Source organism: Oncorhynchus tshawytscha, unplaced genomic scaffold (genome assembly GCF_018296145.1).
Source record: "Oncorhynchus tshawytscha isolate Ot180627B unplaced genomic scaffold, Otsh_v2.0 Un_contig_4866_pilon_pilon, whole genome shotgun sequence".
In the NCBI taxonomy this organism is placed as follows: Eukaryota; Metazoa; Chordata; class Actinopteri; order Salmoniformes; family Salmonidae; genus Oncorhynchus; species Oncorhynchus tshawytscha.
Window position 1 is genome coordinate 300366 of NW_024609783.1, and position 22135 is coordinate 322500.

At 46.6% G+C, this 22135-nt stretch overlaps 1 protein-coding gene across 1 annotated transcript in view; it reads right to left on the reverse strand.

Annotated features, from left to right (window-relative positions):
* The window catches only part of LOC112237185 (C-myc promoter-binding protein), a 133216-nt gene that overhangs the window by 85072 nt on the left and 26009 nt on the right, over positions 1-22135 (reverse strand). Inside the window, 4 exon segments of the mRNA XM_042318030.1 lie at positions 2457-2626; positions 5241-5310; positions 7465-7711; positions 17561-17887. Of these exon segments, the coding sequence (XP_042173964.1) occupies positions 2457-2626; positions 5241-5310; positions 7465-7711; positions 17561-17868 (795 nt within the window). The 5' untranslated portion in view covers positions 17869-17887.

Below are 22135 nucleotides of genomic sequence, written 5' to 3' on the forward strand. Positions count from 1 at the left end.
GGTATAGTCAGGTACAGAACAGCCTTCAGTCAGAGGGTATAGTCAGGTACAGAACAGCCTTCAGTCAGAGGGTATAGTCTAGTACAGAACAGCCTTCAGTCAGAGGGTATAGTCTAGTACAGAACAGCCTTCAGTCAGAGGGTATAGTCAGGTACAGAACAGCCTTCAGTCAGAGGGTGTGTTCTCCCTGTGTGTACAGTCTGCACTGTCCTGTATGCAGTAAAGTGTTCATACCTTGTGTTAGTAAATGTCTGGGTCAGTGGCTGACAAGCTCAGTTTAAAGGGAAGCCTGGTCTGTGTGCAGAATGAGAGGCAGTACACCAGGACCTCCTGACTGTCTCTACGACCTTGGCCAGGAAAACACAGCTCACCTACCGCACTCACAGTTGGGTCAGACCGGGGTTGGGGTTGTATTTTAGGCAGTATTAAATAGGTCCACTAAGCCTCGGCAAGCTCAATCAAGCTACTAGCTAGCTGTTACCTTGCTGCCTGTCACCGTGGTGTTTATAGATAAGCTATCTAGCTACTAGCTAGCTGTTACCTTGCTGCCTGTCACCGTGGTGTTTATAGATAAGCTATCTAGCTACTAGCTAGCTGTTACCTTGCTGCCTGTCACCGTGGTGTTTATAGATAAGCTATCTAGCTAGCTGTTACCCCGCTGCCTGTCACCGTGGTGTTTATAGGTAAGCTAGCTAGCTAATAGCTAGCTGTTACCTTGCTGCCTGTCACCGTGGTGTTTATAGGTAAGCTAGCTAGCTAATAGCTAGCTGTTACCTTGCTGCCTGTCACTGTGGTGTTTCTCCTTGGTGGTTACTCTTTGAAGCCAAGATCCTTCCGGCAGCTGTGACTGCCTATCTATTTCTGGTTGTATCTGTTCCATTTCATTCTTGTGTGTGTGTGTGTGTGTGTGTGTGTGTGTGTGTGTGTGTGTGTGTGTGTGTGTGTGTGTGACCCACTTTCGTTGCTGGCGTGTGCTGTGCGTCACCGTGGTTTCCTGGTGCCCCAGTATGGGTAATGTTTTGGCTGAGGTCCTCCTCAGCTGTTGTTGTGTGTGAATGTGTCAATGCCTGCCACAAGAGGTAGACATGCCACCAGAGGTCTCTTCGCAGTCCCCAAGTCCAGAACAGACTATGGGAGGCACACAGTACTACATAGAGCCATGACAAATGGAACTCTATTCCACATCAGGTAACTGATGCAAGCAGTCAAATCATTTAGAAAACAGATAAATATACACCTTATGGAACAGCGGGGACTGTGAAGAGACACACACACACACACACACACACACACACACACACACACACAGACACACACACACACACACACACACTAGCACACGTACAGTGTAATATTATTGTATGGTGGTTTTACATACACCATATCTTTTGTTTTATATGTGATGTACAGTAAGTGCTTCAATGTATTTAGACCCCAGGAAGAGTAGCTGCTGCCTTGACAGGAACTAATGGGGATCCATAATAAACCCCAGGAAGAGTAGCTGCTGCCTTGACAGGAACTAATGGGGATCCATAATAAACCCCAGGAAGAGTAGCTGCTGCCTTGACAGGAACTAATGGGGATCCATAATAAACCCCCAGGAAGAGTATCTGCTGCCTTGACAGGAACTAATGGGGATCCATAATAAACCCCAGGAAGAGTAGCTGCTGCCTTGACAGGAACTAATGGGGATCCATAATAAACCCCAGGAAGAGTAGCTGCTGCCTTGACAGGAACTAATGGGGATCCATAATAAACTCCAGGAAGAGTATCTGCTGCCTTGACAGGAACTAATGGGGATCCATAATAAACTCCAGGAAGAGTATCTGCTGCCTTGACAGGAACTAATGGGGATCCATAATAAACCCCAGGAAGTAGTGCTGCTGCAGGAACCTTGACAATAAACCCCAGGAAGAGTATCTGCTGCCTTGACAGGAACTAATGGGGATCCATAATAAACCCCAGGAAGAGTAGCTGCTGCCTTGACAGGAACTAATGGGGATCCATAATAAACCCCAGGAAGAGTAGCTGCTGCCTTGACAGGAACTAATGGGGATCCATAATAAACCCCAGGAAGAGTAGCTGCTGCCTTGACAGGAACTAATGGGGATCCATAAAAAATACAAATGCGTAGGTGTGTGTGTGTGTGTCAGCGTGTGTGTGTTCGGTGGGATAACATTCCTTGGAGGTTAGCTGCATGTGTGTGTATGTAAGAGGTATAAGCGTTCTTGGGGATTAGGAGGTGTGTATGTGTGTCCACATGTATGAGAGTGTGTGTATGTGTGTCCACGTGTGTGAGAGTGTGTGTATGTGTGTCCACGTGTGTGAGAGTGTGTGTAAGTGTGTTTGTTTGTTAAGATAACATTCCTTGGACCTAGTGCGTGCATGTGGACGGGTGTGCATGGTGGAATAACCATTCTCGAAAGGTTAGGTGTTTGTGTGTGTGTGTGTGTTACCTTCTCTCCAGAGGATCCGGTCAGTACGAAGGTGGAGAAGACAGGCAGGGGGTATTTGGTCTGGGCCGGCCAGGCTTCGATGGTGGCCCCCATGGGCAGACAGAACAGAGGCACGGACTCAGGCAGGGGGAAAGACTCATAGTCCTCCTCAGGATACCTGCTAAACAGACCTGGAGGGAGGGAGGGAGGGAGGGAGGGAGGGAGGGAGGGAGGGAGGGAGGGAGGGGAGGGAGGGAGGGAGTGGGGGAAGGAGAGGGAGAGAAGGAGAGGGGGAGGGAAGGAATGAAAGAGATCACACCTCAATAAAATGGGGGTTAATGTAGAATGTTTCTATCATAATGAACCACTAAACAGCTATGGGTTAATGTGGAATGTTTCTACTGTTATGAACCACCAAACAGATGTGGGCTGATAGAGGACTATCTCTCATTTAATGTATCATGACATGATCATAATCATCATTACATGCAACACTAGGCAGTTCCTGTAGCACTAAGCAGTCGCTGACAGATAATGAAGTCGCTGTTAATTAGGCCTATGTTCTCATGCACCCTGCCTGGCTCATATCCTCTGGGATATATATCTCTCTCTCTTACCGGCTCATCAGCCAACCAGGGAGAATCTCTGATACATCAGCCAACCAGGGAGAATCTCTGATACATCAGCCAACCAGGGAGAATCTCTGATACATCAGCCAACCAGGGAGAATCTCTGATACATCAGCCAACCAGGGAGAATCTCTGATACATCAGCCAACCAGGGAGAATCTCTGATACATCAGCCAACCAGGGAGAATCTCTGATACATCAGCCAACCAGGGAGAATCTCTGATACATCAGCCAACCAGGGAGAATCTCTGATACATCAGCCAACCAGGGACAATCTCTGATACATCAGCCAACCAGGGAGAATCTGATACATCAGCCAACCAGTAAGAATCTCTGATACATCAGCCAACCAGTGAGAATCTCTGATACATCAGCCAACCAGGGACAATCTCTGATATACCAGCCAACCAGGGAGAATCTCTGATACATCAGCCAACCAGGGAGAATCTCTGATACATCAGCCAACCAGGGACAATCTCTGATATACCAGCCAACCTGGGGACATTCTCGGATACATCAGCCAACCAGGGACAATCTCTGATATACCAGCCAACCAGGGACAATCTGTGATATACCAGCCAACCAGGGAGAATCCCTCCTACCCTGCTGTAAACATCCATGACTCATCACTAGAGCATTTGCATTGAACAACCAAGTAACTGTGGGGGAAAAAAGCTACAACCGTTTATCGTCACAATGAACAGTGTAGAGAAAAAAAGTGTCCACATTTACTCCAAACCCTGTTATAAACATGAATGACTCACCAGCCAACCAGGGAGAATCCAAACCCTGTTATAAACATGAATGACTCACCGGCCAACCAGGGAGAATCCAAACCCTGTTATAAACATGAATGACTCATAACCAGATAATTAGCATAAAAATGACAAGTACCACAATGTACCCACCCCAAAAAGTACCAAAACCTTTTATCAGTCAAAATGAGCAGCTGGAGACTTTTGTCTGTGAATGCTGGCTATAGAAGTCTCATATCTTTTCTGTGCAGGGGATTGGAGGGAGTCTCCAGTATCATGTATTTTCCTGTACAGGAGAGCAGGAGGATTGGAGGGAGTCTCCAGTATCATGTATTTTCCTGTATAGGAGAGCAGGAGGATTGGAGGGAGTCTCCAGTATCATGAATTTCCTGTACAGGAGAGCAGGAGGATTGGAGGGAGTCTCCAGAGGAACATCAGGGGTTGCGTCCCAAATGGCCCCCTATTCCCTATACAGTGCACTACTTTTGACCGAGGCCTATAGGGAATAGGGTGCCAATTGGGACAATGAATCAGTCAAATGGAATGTCAGCCTGTCCGTCAATGGGGCTCATTGTGTTTCAGATGAAAAGAACTGGCCAGAGGGCCTGCTTATCAGTCCCTCTTATTAAATAAAGGTTCAATAAACACATGTTGTTTAAATCAGTGTGAAGCTACCAGACGACAGGGCCTTGGACAGTGACTGGGCTCTATGAGGATAGTACTGTTCCAACTGTGCCTGACATTAAACAGGTAGTTGCAGTTCTTGGTTGTGGCCATGTGTATATGATATACCATGACAAATGTCTGTTTTAAAGACTGGCAATAATCATCAAATCAAATCAAATCAAATTTTATTTGTCACATACACATGGTTAGCAGATGTTAATGCGAGTGTAGCGAAATGCTTGTGCTTCTAGTTCCGAAAATGCAGTAATAACCAACAAGTAATCTAACTAACAATTTCAAAACTACTGTCTTATACACAGTGTAAGGGGATAAAGAATATGTACATAAGGACATATGAATGAGTGATGGTACAGAACGGCATAGGCAAGATACAGTAGATGGTATCAAGTACAGTATATACATATGAGATGAGTATGTAAACAAAGTGGCATAGTTAAAGTGGCTAGTGATACATGTATTACATAAGGATGCAGTAGATGATATAGTGTACAGTATATACGTATGCATATGAGATGAATAATGTAGGGTATGTAGGGTATGTAACATTATATTAGGTAGCATTGTTTGTTTCGTGACTGCGGAGATATTCCAACATTATATTAGGTAGCATTGTTGATTCGTGACTGCGGAGATATTCCACCTCCTGTGTGGTGGTGTGCAGGAGATACATATCTAAGGGTCAGGGGTTTCTACAGATAAATGTCGTTTCTCCTCTTCCGGGGACGTTCACTCACCTGCCTTGTAGGCTATGGTGTTGGGTTTGGCCACAGACTTCTTGTAACACAGATAGACAGAGGAACCCCACTGAAAACAGAGACGACACGTGTTGTTTGGTTTGGAATCACACCACACTCTTTCTTTCCAAACACACAGCGCCGGGAATCAGTGGAGTAAGGTGTTGACAATAGCAGTCAACGGTGGACCCTGAATTATGACAGGGGAGGGGACAGAGGAGGGGTCAGGGGAGGGGACAGTGGAGAGGGGACAGTGGAGAGGTCAAGGGAGGTGACAGTGGAGGGGACAGTGGAGAGGTCAGGGGGAGGGGACAGTGGAGGGTTCAGGGGAGGGGACAGTGGAGAGGTCAGGGGAGGGGACAGTGGAGGGGTCAGGGGAGAAGACAGTGGAGAGGTCAGGGGAGGGGACAGTGGAGAGGTCAGGGGAGGGGACAGTGGAGGGGTCAGGGGAGAAGACAGTGGAGAGGTCAGGGGAGGGGACAGTGGAGAGGTCAGGGGAGGGGACAGTGGAGGGGTCAGGGGAGAAGACAGTGGAGAGGTCAGGGGAAGGGACAGTGGAGAGGTCAGGGGGAGGTTTTACAGTAGGGGTTTGGAGAGAGCGTTTTACAGTGGAGGTTTGGTAGGGAAGAGTGTTTTACAGTAGGGGGTTTGGTAGAAGAGCGTTTTACAGGAAGGGGTTTGGTAGAAGAGTGTTTTACAGTAGGGGGTATGGTAGAAGAGTGTTTTACAGTAGGGGGTTTGGTAGAAGAGCGTTTTACAGTAGGAGGTTTGGTAGAAGAGCATTTACAGTAAGGGGTTTGGTAGAAGAGCATTTTACAGTAGGGGGTTTGGTAGAAGAGCATTTTACAGTAAGGGGTTTAGTAGAGGAGTGTTTTACAGTAGGAGGTTTGGTAGAAGCGCGTTTTACAGTAGGGGGTTTGGTAGAAGAGCGTTTTACAGTAGGGGGTTTGGTAGAAGAGCGTTTTACAGTAGGGGTTTGGTAGAAGAGCGTTTTACAGTAGGAGGTTTGGTAGAAGAGCGTTTTCAGTAGGGGGGTTTGGTAGAAGAGCGTTTTACAGTAGGGGGTTTGGTAGAGGAGTGTTTTACAGTAGGAGGTTTGGTAGAAGAACGTTATGGGGTTTGGCGTGGGTGTTGGTGTCTCTGTCATGGAGGAAGGAGGGGGTTTGGTGTCTCTGTCATGAAGGAAGGAGGGGGTTTGGTGTCTGGCATGAAGGAAGGAGGGGGTTTGGTGTCTGTCATTAAGGAAGGAGGGGGTTTGGTGTCTCTGTCATTAAGGAAGGAGGGGTTTGTGTCTCTGTCATTAAGTAAGGAGGGGATTTGGTGTCTCTGTCATTAAGGAAGGAGGGGGCTTGGTGTCTCTGTCATGAAGGAAGGAGGGGGTTTGGTGTCTCTGTCAATAAGGAAGGAGTGGGTTTGGTGTCTCTGTCATTAAGTAAGGAGGGGGCTTGGTGTCTCTGTCATTAAGGAAGGAGGGGGTTTGGTGTCTCTGCCATTAAGGAAGGAGGGGGTTTGGTGTCTCTGTCATTAAGGAAGGAGGGGGTTTGGTGTCTCTGTCATTAAGTAAGGAGGGGGTTTGGTGTCTCTATCATTAAGTAAGTAGGGGGTTTGGTGTCTCTGTTACAGTCATTATTGTTTGGCTAACCCTCCTCCTGGATAGCTCCCCTCCTGCAGGATTGTGCTCCAGCCCTGCTCTAACACGCCTGATTAAGCTAACCAAGGTCTCTGGGAGCAGCTGATGCATAAAATAAGATGTGATAAAAACCTGCTGGACTAATGTTTCTGTTAACATATAGCATCCATGTTATCTCTACCTCTCTCTGTTAATACATAGCATCCATGTTATCTCTACCTCCCTCTGTTAATACATAGCATCCATGTTATCTCTACCTCTCTCTGTTAATACATAGCATCCATGTTATCTCTACTCTCTCTCTGTTAATACATAGCATCCATGTTATCTCTACCTCTCCCTCTGTTAATACATAGCATCCATGTTATCTCTACCTCTCTCTCTGTTAATACATAGCATCCATGTTATCTCTACCTCTCTCTGTTAATACATAGCATCCATGTTATCTCTACCTCTCTCTCTCTGTTAATACATAGCATCCATGTTATCTCTACCTCTCTCTCTCTGTTAATACATAGCATCCATGTTATCTCTACCTCTCTCTGTTAATACATAGCATCCATGTTATCTCTCCCTCCCCCTCCCTCATCTCACCATACTGCTGTTGAGGTTCTTGTCCACCTTGCAGAAGGTGTGTGGTGGCGTCTCTCCCTTGCCGGGGATGATGACACATATGTCTGTGACGGCCAGGGCGGCGTAGGTCTGGCTCTCCGTGGCGCGGCGATACGTCACGTAGATCCTCTGGGAGGAGGTGGAGCTTATGTTGGCAGGGCGTCCGGAGGGCGTGGTCTGGATGATGTGGCAACCCTGCTTCAACCGCTCCTTCCACTCATACAGAACACTGGGAGGAGGAGAGGAATCTGTCATTTAGCTACGACACTAACCGTGACCTCTAACCCTGACCTCTGACCCTGCTTCAACCGCTCCTTCCACTCATACAGAACACTGGAAGGAGGAGAGGAATCTGTCATTTAGCTACGACACTAACCGTGACCTCTAACCGTGACCTCTAACCCTGACCCTGCATCAACTGCTCCTTCCACTCCTTCCACAATATCAGTTGTTTATTCATAAAACCCTATACCTGTTTTTTTCATTGAAGTTGTTAGGTTTATGTCCCATCCTACATTCTTTAAAAATAATATCCCCTAATAGCAGGGACAGCACCATCTAGTGATCAGAACCTGGTAATATCAGGACGTAGGAGGGGACATAAATTACTTCAATGACTAATTTATCTGAACAGGGGGGAGGGGGACACTCAAATTGACTGAGAATACATGACATAATATGAAGAAACAATAATCCAAGCAGCAGCTCCATACTACTTGTTAAACATAGAGAACTGATACTTTGTACTCGTTGTTGGGGTGGGAATCCATGGGTGGCTTTTGACCCAAAAACAAAGCTATTCCTCATGTCTTAGTCTTTGTTAGAAAAAAAAGTTAGGTCCACACTGTGACGCTCAGAGGCTTAGTCTTCACTGCAACACAGCAGAGATCATTTCAGGCTAAAAACAAGACGTTGAAACACGTTCTGCTGATCCTAATATGTATCATTCTGCTAGCTAAAACCTCTCTAAAACTAAGAGGTTGGAGCAAGGGCCTATTTCCATTAGCTCAGTAGTGGTGACGGACAGCGACGGTTTCCATAGTAACCGCACGGTTTATCAGTCAGAGATGTGTCTAATTAACCAGTCTGCTATAGTTGGGTCTCCTCTCAGTCAGAGATGTGTCTAATTAACCAGTCTGCTATAGTTGGGTCTCCTCTCAGTCAGAGATGTGTCTAATTAACCAGTCTGCTATAGTTGGGTCTCAGTCAGAGATGTATCTAATTAACCAGTCTGCTATAGTTGGGTCTCCTCTCAGTCAGAGATGTGTCTAATTAACCAGTCTGCTATAGTTGGGTCTCCTCTCAGTCAGAGATGTGTCTAATTAACCAGTCTGCTATAGTTGGGTCTCAGTCAGAGATGTGTCTAATTAACCAGTCTGCTACATGGGTCTCAGTCAGAGATGTGTCTAATTAACCAGTCTGCTATAGTTGGGTCTCAGTCAGAGATGTGTCTAATTAACCAGTCTGCTATAGTTGGTTCTCCTCTCAGTCAGAGATGTGTCTAATTAACCAGTCTGCTATAGTTGGGTCTCCTCTCAGAGATGTATCTAATTAACCAGTCTGCTATAGTTGGGTCTCAGTCAGAGATGTATCTAATTAACCAGTCTGCTATAGTTGGGTCTCAGTCAGAGATGTGTCTAATTAACCAGTCTGCTATAGTTGGTTCTCCTCTCAGTCAGAGATGTGTCTAATTAACCAGTCTGCTATAGTTGGGTCTCCTCTCAGTCAGAGATGTGTCTAATTAACCAGTCTGCTATAGTTGGGTCTCCTCTCAGTCAGAGATGATGTCTAATTAACCAGTCTGCTATAGTTGGGTCTCCTGTCAGTCAGAGATGTGTCTAATTAACCAGTCTGCTATAGTTGGGTCTCCTCCTCAGTCAGAGATGTGTCTAATTAACCAGTCTGCTATAGTTGGGTCTCCTCTCAGTCAGAGATGTCTAATTAACCAGTCTGCTATAGTTGGGTCTCAGTCAGAGATGTGTCTAATTAACCAGTCTGCTATAGTTGGGTCTCCTCTCAGTCAGAGATGTGTCTAATTAACCAGTCTGCTATAGTTGGGTCTCAGTCAGAGATCAGTCAGAGATGTCTAATTAACCAGTCTGCTATAGTTGGGTCTCAGTCAGAGATGTGTCTAATTAACCAGTCTGCTATAGTTGGGTCTCCTCTCAGTCAGAGATGTGTCTAATTAACCAGTCTGCTATAGTTGGGTCTCCTCTCAGTCAGAGATGTATCTAATTAACCAGTCTGCTATAGTTGGGTCTCAGTCAGAGATGTGTCTAATTAACCAGTCTGCTATAGTTGGGTCTCAGTCAGAGATGTGTCTAATTAACCAGTCTGCTATAGTTGGGTCTCAGTCAGAGATGTATCTAATTAACCAGTCTGCTATAGTTGGGTCTCAGTCAGAGATGTATCTAATTAACCAGTCTGCTATAGTTGGGTCTCAGTCAGAGATGTATCTAATTAACCAGTCTGCTATAGTTGGGTCTCCTCTCAGTCAGAGATGTATCTAATTAACCAGTCTGCTATCAGTCAGAGATGTATCTAATTAACCAGTTGGGTCTCAGTCAGAGATGTGTCTAATTAACCAGTCTGCTATAGTTGGGTCTCCTCTCAGTCAGAGATGTGTCTAATTAACCAGTCTGCTATAGTTGGGTCTCCTCTCAGTCAGAGATGTGTCTAATTAACCAGTCTGCTATAGTTGGGTCTCCTCTCAGTCAGAGATGTGTCTAATTAACCAGTCTGCTATAGTTGGGTCTCAGTCAGAGATGTGTCTAATTAACCAGTCTGCTATAGTTGGGTCTCAGTCAGAGATGTGTCTAATTAACCAGTCTGCTATAGTTGGGTCTCCTCTCAGTCAGAGATGTGTCTAATTACCATTAGTTGGGTCTCAGTCAGAGATGTATCTAATTAACCAGTCTGCTATAGTTGGGTCTCAGTCAGAGATGTGTCTAATTAACCAGTCTGCTATAGTTGGGTCTCCTCTCAGTCAGAGATGTGTCTAATTAACCAGTCTGCTATAGTTGGGTCTCCTCTCAGTCAGAGATGTGTCTAATTAACCAGTCTGCTATAGTTGGGTCTCCTCTCAGTCAGAGATGTATCTAATTAACCAGTCTGCTATAGTTGGGTCTCCTCTCAGTCAGAGATGTATCTAATTAACCAGTCTCTAATTAACCAGTCTGCTATAGTTGGGTCTCCTCTCAGTCAGAGATGTATCTAATTAACCAGTCTGCTATAGTTGGGTCTCAGTCAGAGATGTATCTAATTAACCAGTCTGCTATAGTTGGGTCTCCTCTCAGTCAGAGATGTGTCTAATTAACCAGTCTGCTATAGTTGGGTCTCCTCTCAGTCAGAGATGTATCTAATTAACCAGTCTGCTATAGTTGGGTCTCCTCTCAGTCAGAGATGTATCTAATTAACCAGTCTGCTATAGTTGGGTCTCCTCTCAGTCAGAGATGTATCTAATTAACCAGTCTGCTATAGTTGGGTCTCAGTCAGAGATGTGTCTAATTAACCAGTCTGCTATAGTTGGGTCTCAGTCAGAGATGTATCTAATTAACCAGTCTGCTATAGTTGGGTCTCAGTCAGAGATGTATCTAATTAACCAGTCTGCTATAGTTGGGTCTCAGTCAGAGATGTATCTAATTAACCAGTCTGCTATAGTTGGGTCTCCTCTCAGTCAGAGATGTATCTAATTAACCAGTCTGCTATAGTTGGGTCTCCTCTCAGTCAGAGATGTATCTAATTAACCAGTCTGCTATAGTTGGGTCTCAGTCAGAGATGTGTCTAATTAACCAGTCTGCTATAGTTGGGTCTCAGTCAGAGATGTATCTAATTAACCAGTCTGCTAGTTGGTCTCCTCTCAGTTGGGTCTCCTCTCAGTCAGAGATGTATCTAATTAACCAGTCTGCTATAGTTGGGTCTCAGTCAGAGATGTGTCTAATTAACCAGTCTGCTATAGTTGGGTCTCCTCTCAGTCAGAGATGTGTCTAATTAACCAGTCTGCTATAGTTGGGTCTCAGTCAGAGATGTGTCTAATTAACCAGTCTGCTATAGTTGGGTCTCCTCTCAGTCAGAGATGTGTCTAATTAACCAGTCTGCTATAGTTGGGTCTCCTCTCAGTCAGAGATGTGTCTAATTAACCAGTCTGCTATAGTTGGGTCTCCTCTCAGTCAGAGATGTGTCTAATTAACCAGTCTGCTATAGTTGGGTCTCAGTCAGAGATGTGTCTAATTAACCAGTCTGCTATAGTTGGGTCTCCTCTCAGTCACTAAAACTTGATTTCCTCTAACTGAGGAAGTGTAACTGATCTACATCTACCTACCAGGTCATATCTACCCCAGGTCATATCTACCCCAGGTCATAACTACCCCAGGTCATATCTACCCCAGGTCATAACTACCCCAGGTCATATCTACCCCAGGTCATATCTACCCCAGGTCATAACTACCCCAGGTCATAACCCCCAGGTCATATCTACCCCAGGTCAGTGAGTGGTTGTTTGTCTACCTACCCCAGGTCATAACTACCCCAGGTCATATCTACCCCAGGTCAGTGAGTGGCGGTTTGTCTACCTGCCCCAGGTCATAACTACCCCAGGTTTGTCTACCTACCCCAAGTCATAACTACCCCAGGTCATAACTCCAGGTCTCCAGGTCATAACTACCCCAGGTCATATCTACCCCCCCAGGTCATATCTACTACCCCAGGTCATATCTACCCCAGGTCATAATCTACCCCAGGTCATAGGTCATATCTACCCCAGGTCATAACTACCCCAGGTCAGTGAGTGGTGGTTTGTCTATCTACCCCAGGTCATATCTACCCCAGGTCATATCTACCCCAGGTCATAACTACCCCGGGTTTGTCATATCTACCCCAGGTCATATCTACCCCAGGTCATATCTACCCCAGGTCATAACTACCCCAGGTCATATCTACCCCAAATCACAACTGCCCCAGGTCACAACTACCCCAGGTCATAACTACCCCAGGTCATATCTACCCCAGGTCTACCCCAGGTCATAACTACCCCAGGTCATAACTACCCCCAGGTCATATCTACCCCAGGTCAGTAGTGGCGGTTTGTCTACCTGCCCCAGGTCATAACTACCCCAGGTTTGTCTACCCCAGGTCATAACTACCCCAGGTCATATCTACCCCAGGTCATAACTACCCCAGGTCATAACTACCCCAGGTCATAACTACCCCCAGGTCATATCTACCCCAGGTCAGTGAGTGGTTGTCTACCTACCCCAGGTCATAACTACCCCAGGTCATATCTACCCCAGGTCAGTGAGTGGCGGTTTGTCTACCTGCCCCAGGTCATAACTACCCCAGGTTTGTCTACCTACCCCAAGTCATAACTACCCCAGGTCATAACTACCCCAGGTCATAACTACCCCCAGGTCATATCTACACCAGGTTATAACTACCCCAGGTCAGTGAGTAGTGGTTTGTCTATCTACCCCAGGTCATATCTACCCAAGGTCAAATCTACCCCAGGTCATAACTACCCCAGGTCATAACTACCCCAGGTCATAACTACCCCAGGTCATATCTACCCCCAATCATAACTACCCCAGGTCATATCTACCCCAGGTCATAACTACCCCAGGTTAACTACCCCAGGTCATAACTACCCCAGGTCATATCTACCCCAGGTCAGTGAGTGGTTGTTTGTCTACCTACCCCAGGTCATAACTACCCCAGGTCATATCTACCCCAGGTCAGTGAGTGGCGGTTTGTCTACCTGCCCCAGGTCATAACTACCCCAGGTTTGTCTACCTACCCCAAGTCATAACTACCCCAGGTCATAACTACCCCAGGTCATAACTACCCCAGGTCATAACTACCCCCAGGTCATATCTACCCCAGGTTATAACTACCCCAGGTCAGTGAGTGGTGGTTTGTCTATCTACCCCAGGTCATATCTACCCAAGGTCAAATCTACCCCAGGTCATAACTACCCCAGGTCATAACTACCCCAGGTCATAACTACCCCAGGTCATATCTACCCCAAATCATAACTACCCCAGGTCATATCTACCCCAAGGTCATCAAATCTACCCCAGGTCATAACTACCCCAGGTCATAACTACCCCAGGTCATAACTACCCCAGGTCATATCTACCCCAGGTTATAACTACCCCAGGTCAGTGAGTGGTGGTTTGTCTATCTATCTACCCCAGGTCATATCTACCCCAGGTCAGCTAACTACCCCAGGTCATAACTACCCCAGGTCATAACTACCCCAGGTCATAACCTACCCATGAGTTGGGTTTGTCAGATGGTCCTACCCCAGGTCATATCTACCCCAGGTCATATCTACCCCAGGTCATAACTACCCCAGGTCATATCTACCCCAAATCACAACTGCCCCAGGTCACATCTACCCCAGGTCATAACTACCCCAGGTCATATCTACCCCAGGTCATAACTACCCCAGTGGTTTGTCTAACTACCCCAGGTCATAACTACCCCCAGGTCATATCTACCCCAGGTCAGTGAGTGGCAGTTTGTCTACCTGCCCCAGGTCATAACTACCCCAGGTCATATCTACCCCAGGTCATAACTACCCCAGGTCATATCTACCCCAGGTCATAACTACCCCAGGTCATAACTACCCCAGGTCATAACTACCCCCAGGTCATATCTACCCCAGGTCAGTGAGTGGTTGTTTGTCTACCTACCCCAGGTCATAACTACCCCAGGTCATATCTACCCCAGGTCAGTGAGTGGCGGTTTGTCTACCTGCCCCAGGTCATAACTACCCCAGGTTTGTCTACCTACCCCAAGTCATAACTACCCCAGGTCATAACTACCCCAGGTCATAACTACCCCCAGGTCATATCTACACCAGGTTATAACTACCCAGGTCAGTGAGTGGTGGTTTGTCTATCTACCCCAGGTCATATCTACCCAGGTCAAATCTACCCCAGGTCATAACTACCCCAGGTCATAACTACCCCAGGTCATAACTACCCCAGATCATATCTACCCCAAATCATAACTACCCCAGGTCATATCTACCCCAGGTCATAACTACCCCAGGTCATATCTACCCCAGGTCATAACTACCCCGGGTTTGTCTACCTACCCCAGGTCATATCTACCCCAGGTCATATCTACCCCAGGTCATAACTACCCCAGGTCATATCTACCCCAAATCACAACTGCCCCAGGTCACAACTACCCCAGGTCATATCTACCCAAGGTCAAATCTACCCCAGGTCATAACTACCCCAGGTCATAACTACCCCCCCCAGGTCATAACTACCCCCACGTCTATCTACCCCAGGTTATAACTACCCCAGGTCAGTGAGTGGTGGTTTGTCTATCTACCCCAGGTCATATCTACCCAAGGTCAAATCTACCCCAGGTCATAACTACCCCAGGTCATAACTACCCCAGGTCATAACTACCCCAGGTCATAACTACCCCAGATCATATCTACCCCAAATCATAACTACCCCAGGTCATATCTACCCCAGGTCATAACTACCCCAGGTCATATCTACCCCAGGTCATAACTACCCCGGGTTTGTCTACCTACCCAGGTCATATCTACCCCAGGTCATATCTACCCCAGGTCATAACTACCCCAGGTCATATCTACCCCAAATCACAACTGCCCCAGGTCACAACTACCCCAGGTCATATCTACCCAAGGTCAAATCTACCCCAGGTCATAACTACCCCAGGTCATAACTACCCCAGGTCATAACTACCCCAGGTCATAACTACCCCAGGTCATATCTACCCCAGGTTATAACTACCCCAGGTCAGTGAGTGGTGGTTTGTCTATCTACCCCAGGTCATATCTACCCAAGGTCAAATCTACCCCAGGTCATAACTACCCCAGGTCAGTGAGTGGTGGTTTGTCTATCTACCCCAGGTCATATCTACCCCAGGTCATATCTACCCCAGGTCATAACTACCCCGGGTTTGTCTACCTACCCCAGGTCATATCTACCCCAGGTCATATCTACCCCAGGTCATAACTACCCCAGGTCATATCTACCCCAAATCACAACTGCCCCAGGTCACAACTACCCCAGGTCATAACTACCCCAGGTCATATCTACCCCAGGTCATAACTACCCCAGGTCATAACTACCCCAGGTCATAACTACCCCCAGGTCATATCTACCCCAGGTCAGTGAGTGGCAGTTTGTCTACCTGCCCCAGGTCATAACTACCCCAGGTTTGTCTACCCCAGGTCATAACTACCCCAGGTCATATCTACCCCAGGTCATAACTACCCCAGGTCATAACTACCCCAGGTCATAACTACCCCCAGGTCATATCTACCCCAGGTCAGTGAGTGGTTGTCTACCTACCCCAGGTCATAACTACCCCAGGTCATATCTACCCCAGGTCAGTGAGTGGCGGTTTGTCTACCTGCCCCAGGTCATAACTACCCCAGGTTTGTCTACCTACCCCAAGTCATAACTACCCCAGGTCATAACTACCCCAGGTCATAACTACCCCCAGGTCATATCTACACCAGGTTATAACTACCCCAGGTCAGTGAGTGGTGGTTTGTCTATCTACCCCAGGTCATATCTACCCAAGGTCAAATCTACCCCAGGTCATAACTACCCCAGATCATATCTACCCCAAATCATAACTACCCCAAGGTCATATCTACCCCAGGTCATAACTACCCCAGGTCATATCTACCCCAGGTCATAACTACCCCGGGTTTGTCTACCTACCCCAGGTCATATCTACCCCAGGTCATATCTACCCCAAATCACAACTGCCCCAGGTCACAACTACCCCAGGTCATATCTACCCAAGGTCAAATCTACCCCAGGTCATAACTACCCCAGGTCATAACTACCCCAGGTCATAACTACCCCCAGGTCATATCTACCCCAGGTTATAACTACCCCAGGTCAGTGAGTGGTGGTTTGTCTATCTACCCCAGGTCATATCTACCCAAGGTCAAATCTACCCCAGGTCATAACTACCCCAGGTCATAACTACCCCAGGTCATAACTACCCCAGGTCAGTGAGTGGTGGTTTGTCTATCTACCCCAGGTCATATCTACCCCAGGTCATATCTACCCCAGGTCATAACTACCCCGGGTTTGTCTACCTACCCCAGGTCATATCTACCCCAGGTCATATCTACCCCAGGTCATAACTACCCCAGGTCATATCTACCCCAAATCACAACTGCCCCAGGTCACAACTACCCCAGGTAATATCTACCCAAGGTCAAATCTACCCCAGGTCATAACTACCCCAGGTCATATCTACCCCAGGTCATAACTACCCCAGGTCATATCTACCCCAGGTCAGTGAGTGGTTGTTTGTCCACCTACCCCAGGTCATAACTACCCCAGGTCATATCTACCCCAGGTCAATGAGTGGTGGTTTGTCTATCTACCCCAGGTCATAACTACCCCAGGTCATATCTACCCCAGGTCAGTGAGTGGTTGTTTGTCCACCTACCCCAGGTCATAACTACCCCAGGTCATATCTACCCCAGGTCAATGAGTGGTGGTTTGTCTATCTACCCCAGGTCATAACTACCCCAGGTCAGATCTACCCCAAGTCAGTGAGTGGCGGTTTGTCTACCTGCCCCAGGTCATAACTACCCCAGGTTTGTCTACCTACCCCAAGTCATAACTACCCCAGGTCATAACTACCCCCAGGTCATATCTACCCCAGGTTAGTGAGTGGTTGTTTGTCTACCTACACCAGGTCATAACTACCCCAGGTCATATCTACCCCAGGTCATATCTACCCCAGGTCAATGAGTGGTGGTTTGTCTATCTACCCCAGGTCATAACTACCCCAGGTCATATCTACCCCAGGTCAGTGAGTGGCAGTTTGTCTACCTGCCCCAGGTCATAACTACCCCAGGTTTGTCTACCTACCCCAGGTCATAACTACCCCAGGTTTGTCTACCTACCCCAGGTCATAACTACCCCAGGTCTACCTACCCCAGGTTTGTCTACCTACCCCAGGTCATAACTACCCCAGGTTTGTCTACCTACCCCAGGTCATAACTACCCCAGGATTGTCTACCTACCCCAGGTCAGTGAGTGGTGGTTTGTCTACCTACCCCAGGTCAGTGAGTGGTGGTTTGTCTCGTCCTCGTCTGTAACACAAGAAGATCTGTGGCGCCATGAGACTTCCGTTGTTCAGGTCAGCTGACAGGCCGGACGGCGTGGATTCCACGCACGTGTACCCAGGAGGCACCTCTTCCCCCAGCGAGCGCATCACCACAGCGACGTCGGTGATGGGCGGCTTGGGTTTGGCCGTCTTGTGGCAGACATCGTGGAAGTGGATCTCCTGCTCCAGAGGTGTGGAGGAGTCGGTCAGACCAGCCAGCACGAAGTAGTCTGCTACACGAGGCCCCTTGTCCTCCATCTCCCATCACTGGGTAGGTCTGGAGAAGAGAGAGACAGACAGACAGACAGAGAGAGAGAGAGAGAGAGAGATGCAGAGAGAGAGACAGAGAGAGACAGAGATGCAGAGAGAGAGACAGAGAGAGAGATGCAGAGAGAGAGCAAGACAGAGAAACAGAGAGAGAGACAGACAGAGAGAGAGAGAGAAAGAGAGAGAGAGAGAGAGAGAGAGAAATGCAAAGAGAGAGAGATGCAGAGAGAGACAGATGCAGAGAGAGAGACAGAGAGCGAGAGAGAGAGAGATGCAGAGAGAGAGAGAGAGACAGAGAGATGCAGAGAGATGAGAGAGAGAGAGAGAGAGAGAGAGAGATGCAGAGAGAGAGAGAGAGAGAGAGAGAGAAATGCAAAGAGAGAGAGATGCAGAGAGAGACAGATGCAGAGAGAGAGACAGAGAGCGAGAGAGAGAGAGATGCAGAGAGAGAGAGAGAGAGAGATTCTATGCCATCAAAAGGAACATGAAATTCAACATACCAATTAGGATCTGGCTAAAAATACTTGAATCAGTCATAGAACCCATTGCCCTTTATGGTTGTGAGGTCCGCTCACCAACCAAGACTTCACAAAATGGGACAAACACCAAATTGAGACTACATGCAGGATTCTGCAAAAACATCCTCTGTGTACAATGTAAAACACCAAATAATGCATGCAGAGCAGAATTAGGCCGATACTCGCTAATTATCAAAATCCAGAAAAAAGCCGTTAAATTCTACAACCACCTAAAAGAAAGTGATTCCCAAACCTTCCATTACAAAGCCATCACCTACAGAGAGATGAGCCTGGAGAAGAGTCCCCTAAGCAAGCTGGTCCTGGGGCTCTGTTCACAAACATAAACACACCCCACAGAGCCCCAGGACAGCAGCACAATTAGACCCAACCAAATCATGAGAAAACAAAAAGATAATTACTTGACACATTGGAAAGAATTAACAAAAAAACAGAGCAAACTAGAATGCTATTTGGCCCTACACAGAGAGTACACAGTGGCAGAATACCTGACCACAAACTTAAGGAAAGCTTTGACTATGTACAGACTCAGTGAGCATAGCCTTGCTATTGAGAAAGGCCGCAGTAGGCAGACATGGCTCTCAAGTGAAGACAGGCTATGTGCTCACTGCCCACAAAATGAGGTGGAAACTGAGCTGCACTTCCTAACCTCCTGCCCAATGTATGACCATATTAGAGACACATATTTCCCTCAGATTACACAGATCCACAAAGAATTTGAAAACAAATCCAAAATCCAAAAAGAGAGAAAGAGAGATGGAGAGAGAGAGATAAAAAAGAGAAAGAGAGAGATGGAGAGAGAGAGATAAAAAAGAGAGAAAGAGAGAGAGAGAGATAAAAAAGAGAGAAAGAGAGATGGAGAGAGAGAGATAAAAAAGAGAAAGAGAGAGATGGAGAGAGAGAGATAAAAAAGAGAGAAAAAGAGAGAGAGAGAGAGAGAGAGAGAGAGAGAGAGAGAGAGAGAGAGAGAGAGAGAGAGGTGTTAAGAGAATTAGCCTGCTACACATCTCCACACTCTGGGTCTGCACAGAGTGACAGCATATATAGAGAGAACGCATGGACGGAGTTATACCCATATATCTGCAATGCATTCCTGTTTGTTCCCTTCATGGAATAGATATGCAGTTCAGCTTAAAATAAGTACTGAGAAGAGAGAAGTGGAAACACCTGACCTGTACAACCTGTTATTATAGATACATGGAGAGGACAAACATGACCTGTACAAGCTGTTATAATAGATACATGGAGAGGACAGACATGACCTGTACAACCTGTTATAATAGATACATAGAGAGGACAGACATGACCTGTACAACCTGTTATAATAGATACATGGAGAGGACAGACATGACCTGAACAACCTGTTATAATAGATACATAGAGAGGACAGACATGACCTGTACAACCTGTTATAATAGATACATAGAGAGGACAGACATGACCTGTACAACCTGTTATAATAGATACATAGAGAGGACAGACATGACCTGTACAACCTGTTATAATAGATACATAGAGAGGACAGACATGACCTGTACAACCTGTTATAATAGATACATAGAGAGGACAGACATGACCTGTACAACCTGTTATAATAGATACATAGAGAGGACAGACATGGCCTATACAACCTGTTATAATAGATAGATGGAGAGGACAGACATGACCTGTACAACCTGTTATAATAGATACATAGAACAGGATGACCTGAACAACCTGTTATAATAGATACTGAGGTGACAGACATGACCTGAACAACCTGTTATAATAGATACATAGAGAGGACAGACATGACCTGTACAACCTGTTATAATAGATACATAGAGAGGACAGACAGCCTTACTGCTGTTATAATAGATGCCTGTGAAGCAGAGGATTGTGGCATAGAGGGGCATGTGGTACAACCTGTTATAATCCCCACCGGAAGGACAGACATGACCAGTACAACCTGTTATAATAGATACACACAAGGACAACCTTACACCATGACACACACACACACACACAGCCATAACATAATAGATACATAACACAGACACCACAAGACATACACACACAGACAGCCTGTTACAATACACCCTAACACAGACACCACAAACAGACACACACACACAACCTAACACACACACAGAGGCATGGAGAAACACACATGAACTCACACAACCTGTTATAATAGATACACCCTACACACACACACATGGACCTGTACAACCTGTTATAATAGATAGAGAGAGAACTAGGGGACAGACATGAACTGTACAACCTGTTATAATAGATACATAGAGAGGACAGACATGACCTGTACAACCTGTTATAATAGATACATAGAGGACAGACATGAGTACAACTGTTATAATAGATACATAGAGAGGACAGACATGACCTGTACTAGACAGAGTTGGTCTAGTTAGAGAGTAGTCTACTAGTGCTGTGGAAGAGAGAGTGAACTAGTTATAATAGACAGAGAGTGAACAGAAGAACACAACTAGGAGACAGACACAACTAGGAGAAAGAGAGCCTGACTGAGACAGAGGATTCCTAGGAGAAGGGCAGTGTACTAGGTTCCCCCAGAGAGAGTGCTTCCCCTAGGAGAACACCCTAACACAGTGAACTAGGAGAAGACACAGAGTGTACTACAGAAGACACAGTGAACAGGAGACACAGAGAGTGTACTAGGAGAAGAGAGAGTGAACTAGGAGAAGAGAGACCTAAGAAGAGACACTAGGAGAAGAGAGAGTGTACTAGGAGAAGACAGAGTAACTACAGAACACACAAACTAGACAGAACACAGAGTGAACAGAGAAGACAGACACTAGGAGAACACACAGCCACTAGGGAACACACACACCCTAACAGGAGAAGAGAGAGTGTACTAGGAGAAGAGAGAGTACACTAGGGGAAGAGAGAGTGAACTAGGAGAAGAGAGAGTGTACTAGGGAAGAGAGAGTGAACTAGGAGAAGAGAGAGTGAACTAGGAGAAGAGAGAGTGAACTAGGAGAAGAGGAGTGAACTAAGAGAGAGTGAACTAGGAGAAGAGAGATGAACTAGGAGAAGAGAGAGTGAACTAGGAGAAGAGAGAGTGAACTAGAAGAGAAGAGAGAGTGAACTAGGAGAAGAGAGAGTGAACTAGGAGAAGAGAGAGTGTACTAGGAGAAGAGAGAGTGTACTAGGAGAAGAGAGAGTGTACTAGGAGAAGAGAGAGTGAACTAGGAGAAGAGAGAGTGAACTAGGAGAAGAGAGAGTGTACTAGGAGAAGAGAGAGTGAACTAGGAGAAGAGAGAGTGAACTAGGAGAAGAGAGAGTGAACTAGGAGAAGAGAGTGTACTAGGAGAAGAGAGAGTGAACTAGGAGAAGAGAGAGTGAACTAGGAGAAGAGAGAGTGAACTAGGAGAAGAGAGAGTGAACTAGGAGAAGAGAGAGTGAACTAGGAGAAGAGAGAGTGAACTAGGAGAAGAGAGAGTGAACTAGGAGAAGAGAGAGTGAACTAGGAGAAGAGAGAGTGTACTAGGAGAAGAGAGAGTGTACTAGGGGAAGAGAGAGTGAACTAGGAGAAGAGAGAGTGAACTAGGAGAAGAGAGAGTGAACTAGGAGAAGAGAGAGTGTACTAGAGAGAACTAGAGAAGAGTGAACTAGGAGAAGAGAGAGTGAACTAGGAGAAGAGAAGTGAACTAGGAGAAGAGAGAACTAGAGAGAACTAGGAGAGAGAGTGAACTAGGAGAAGA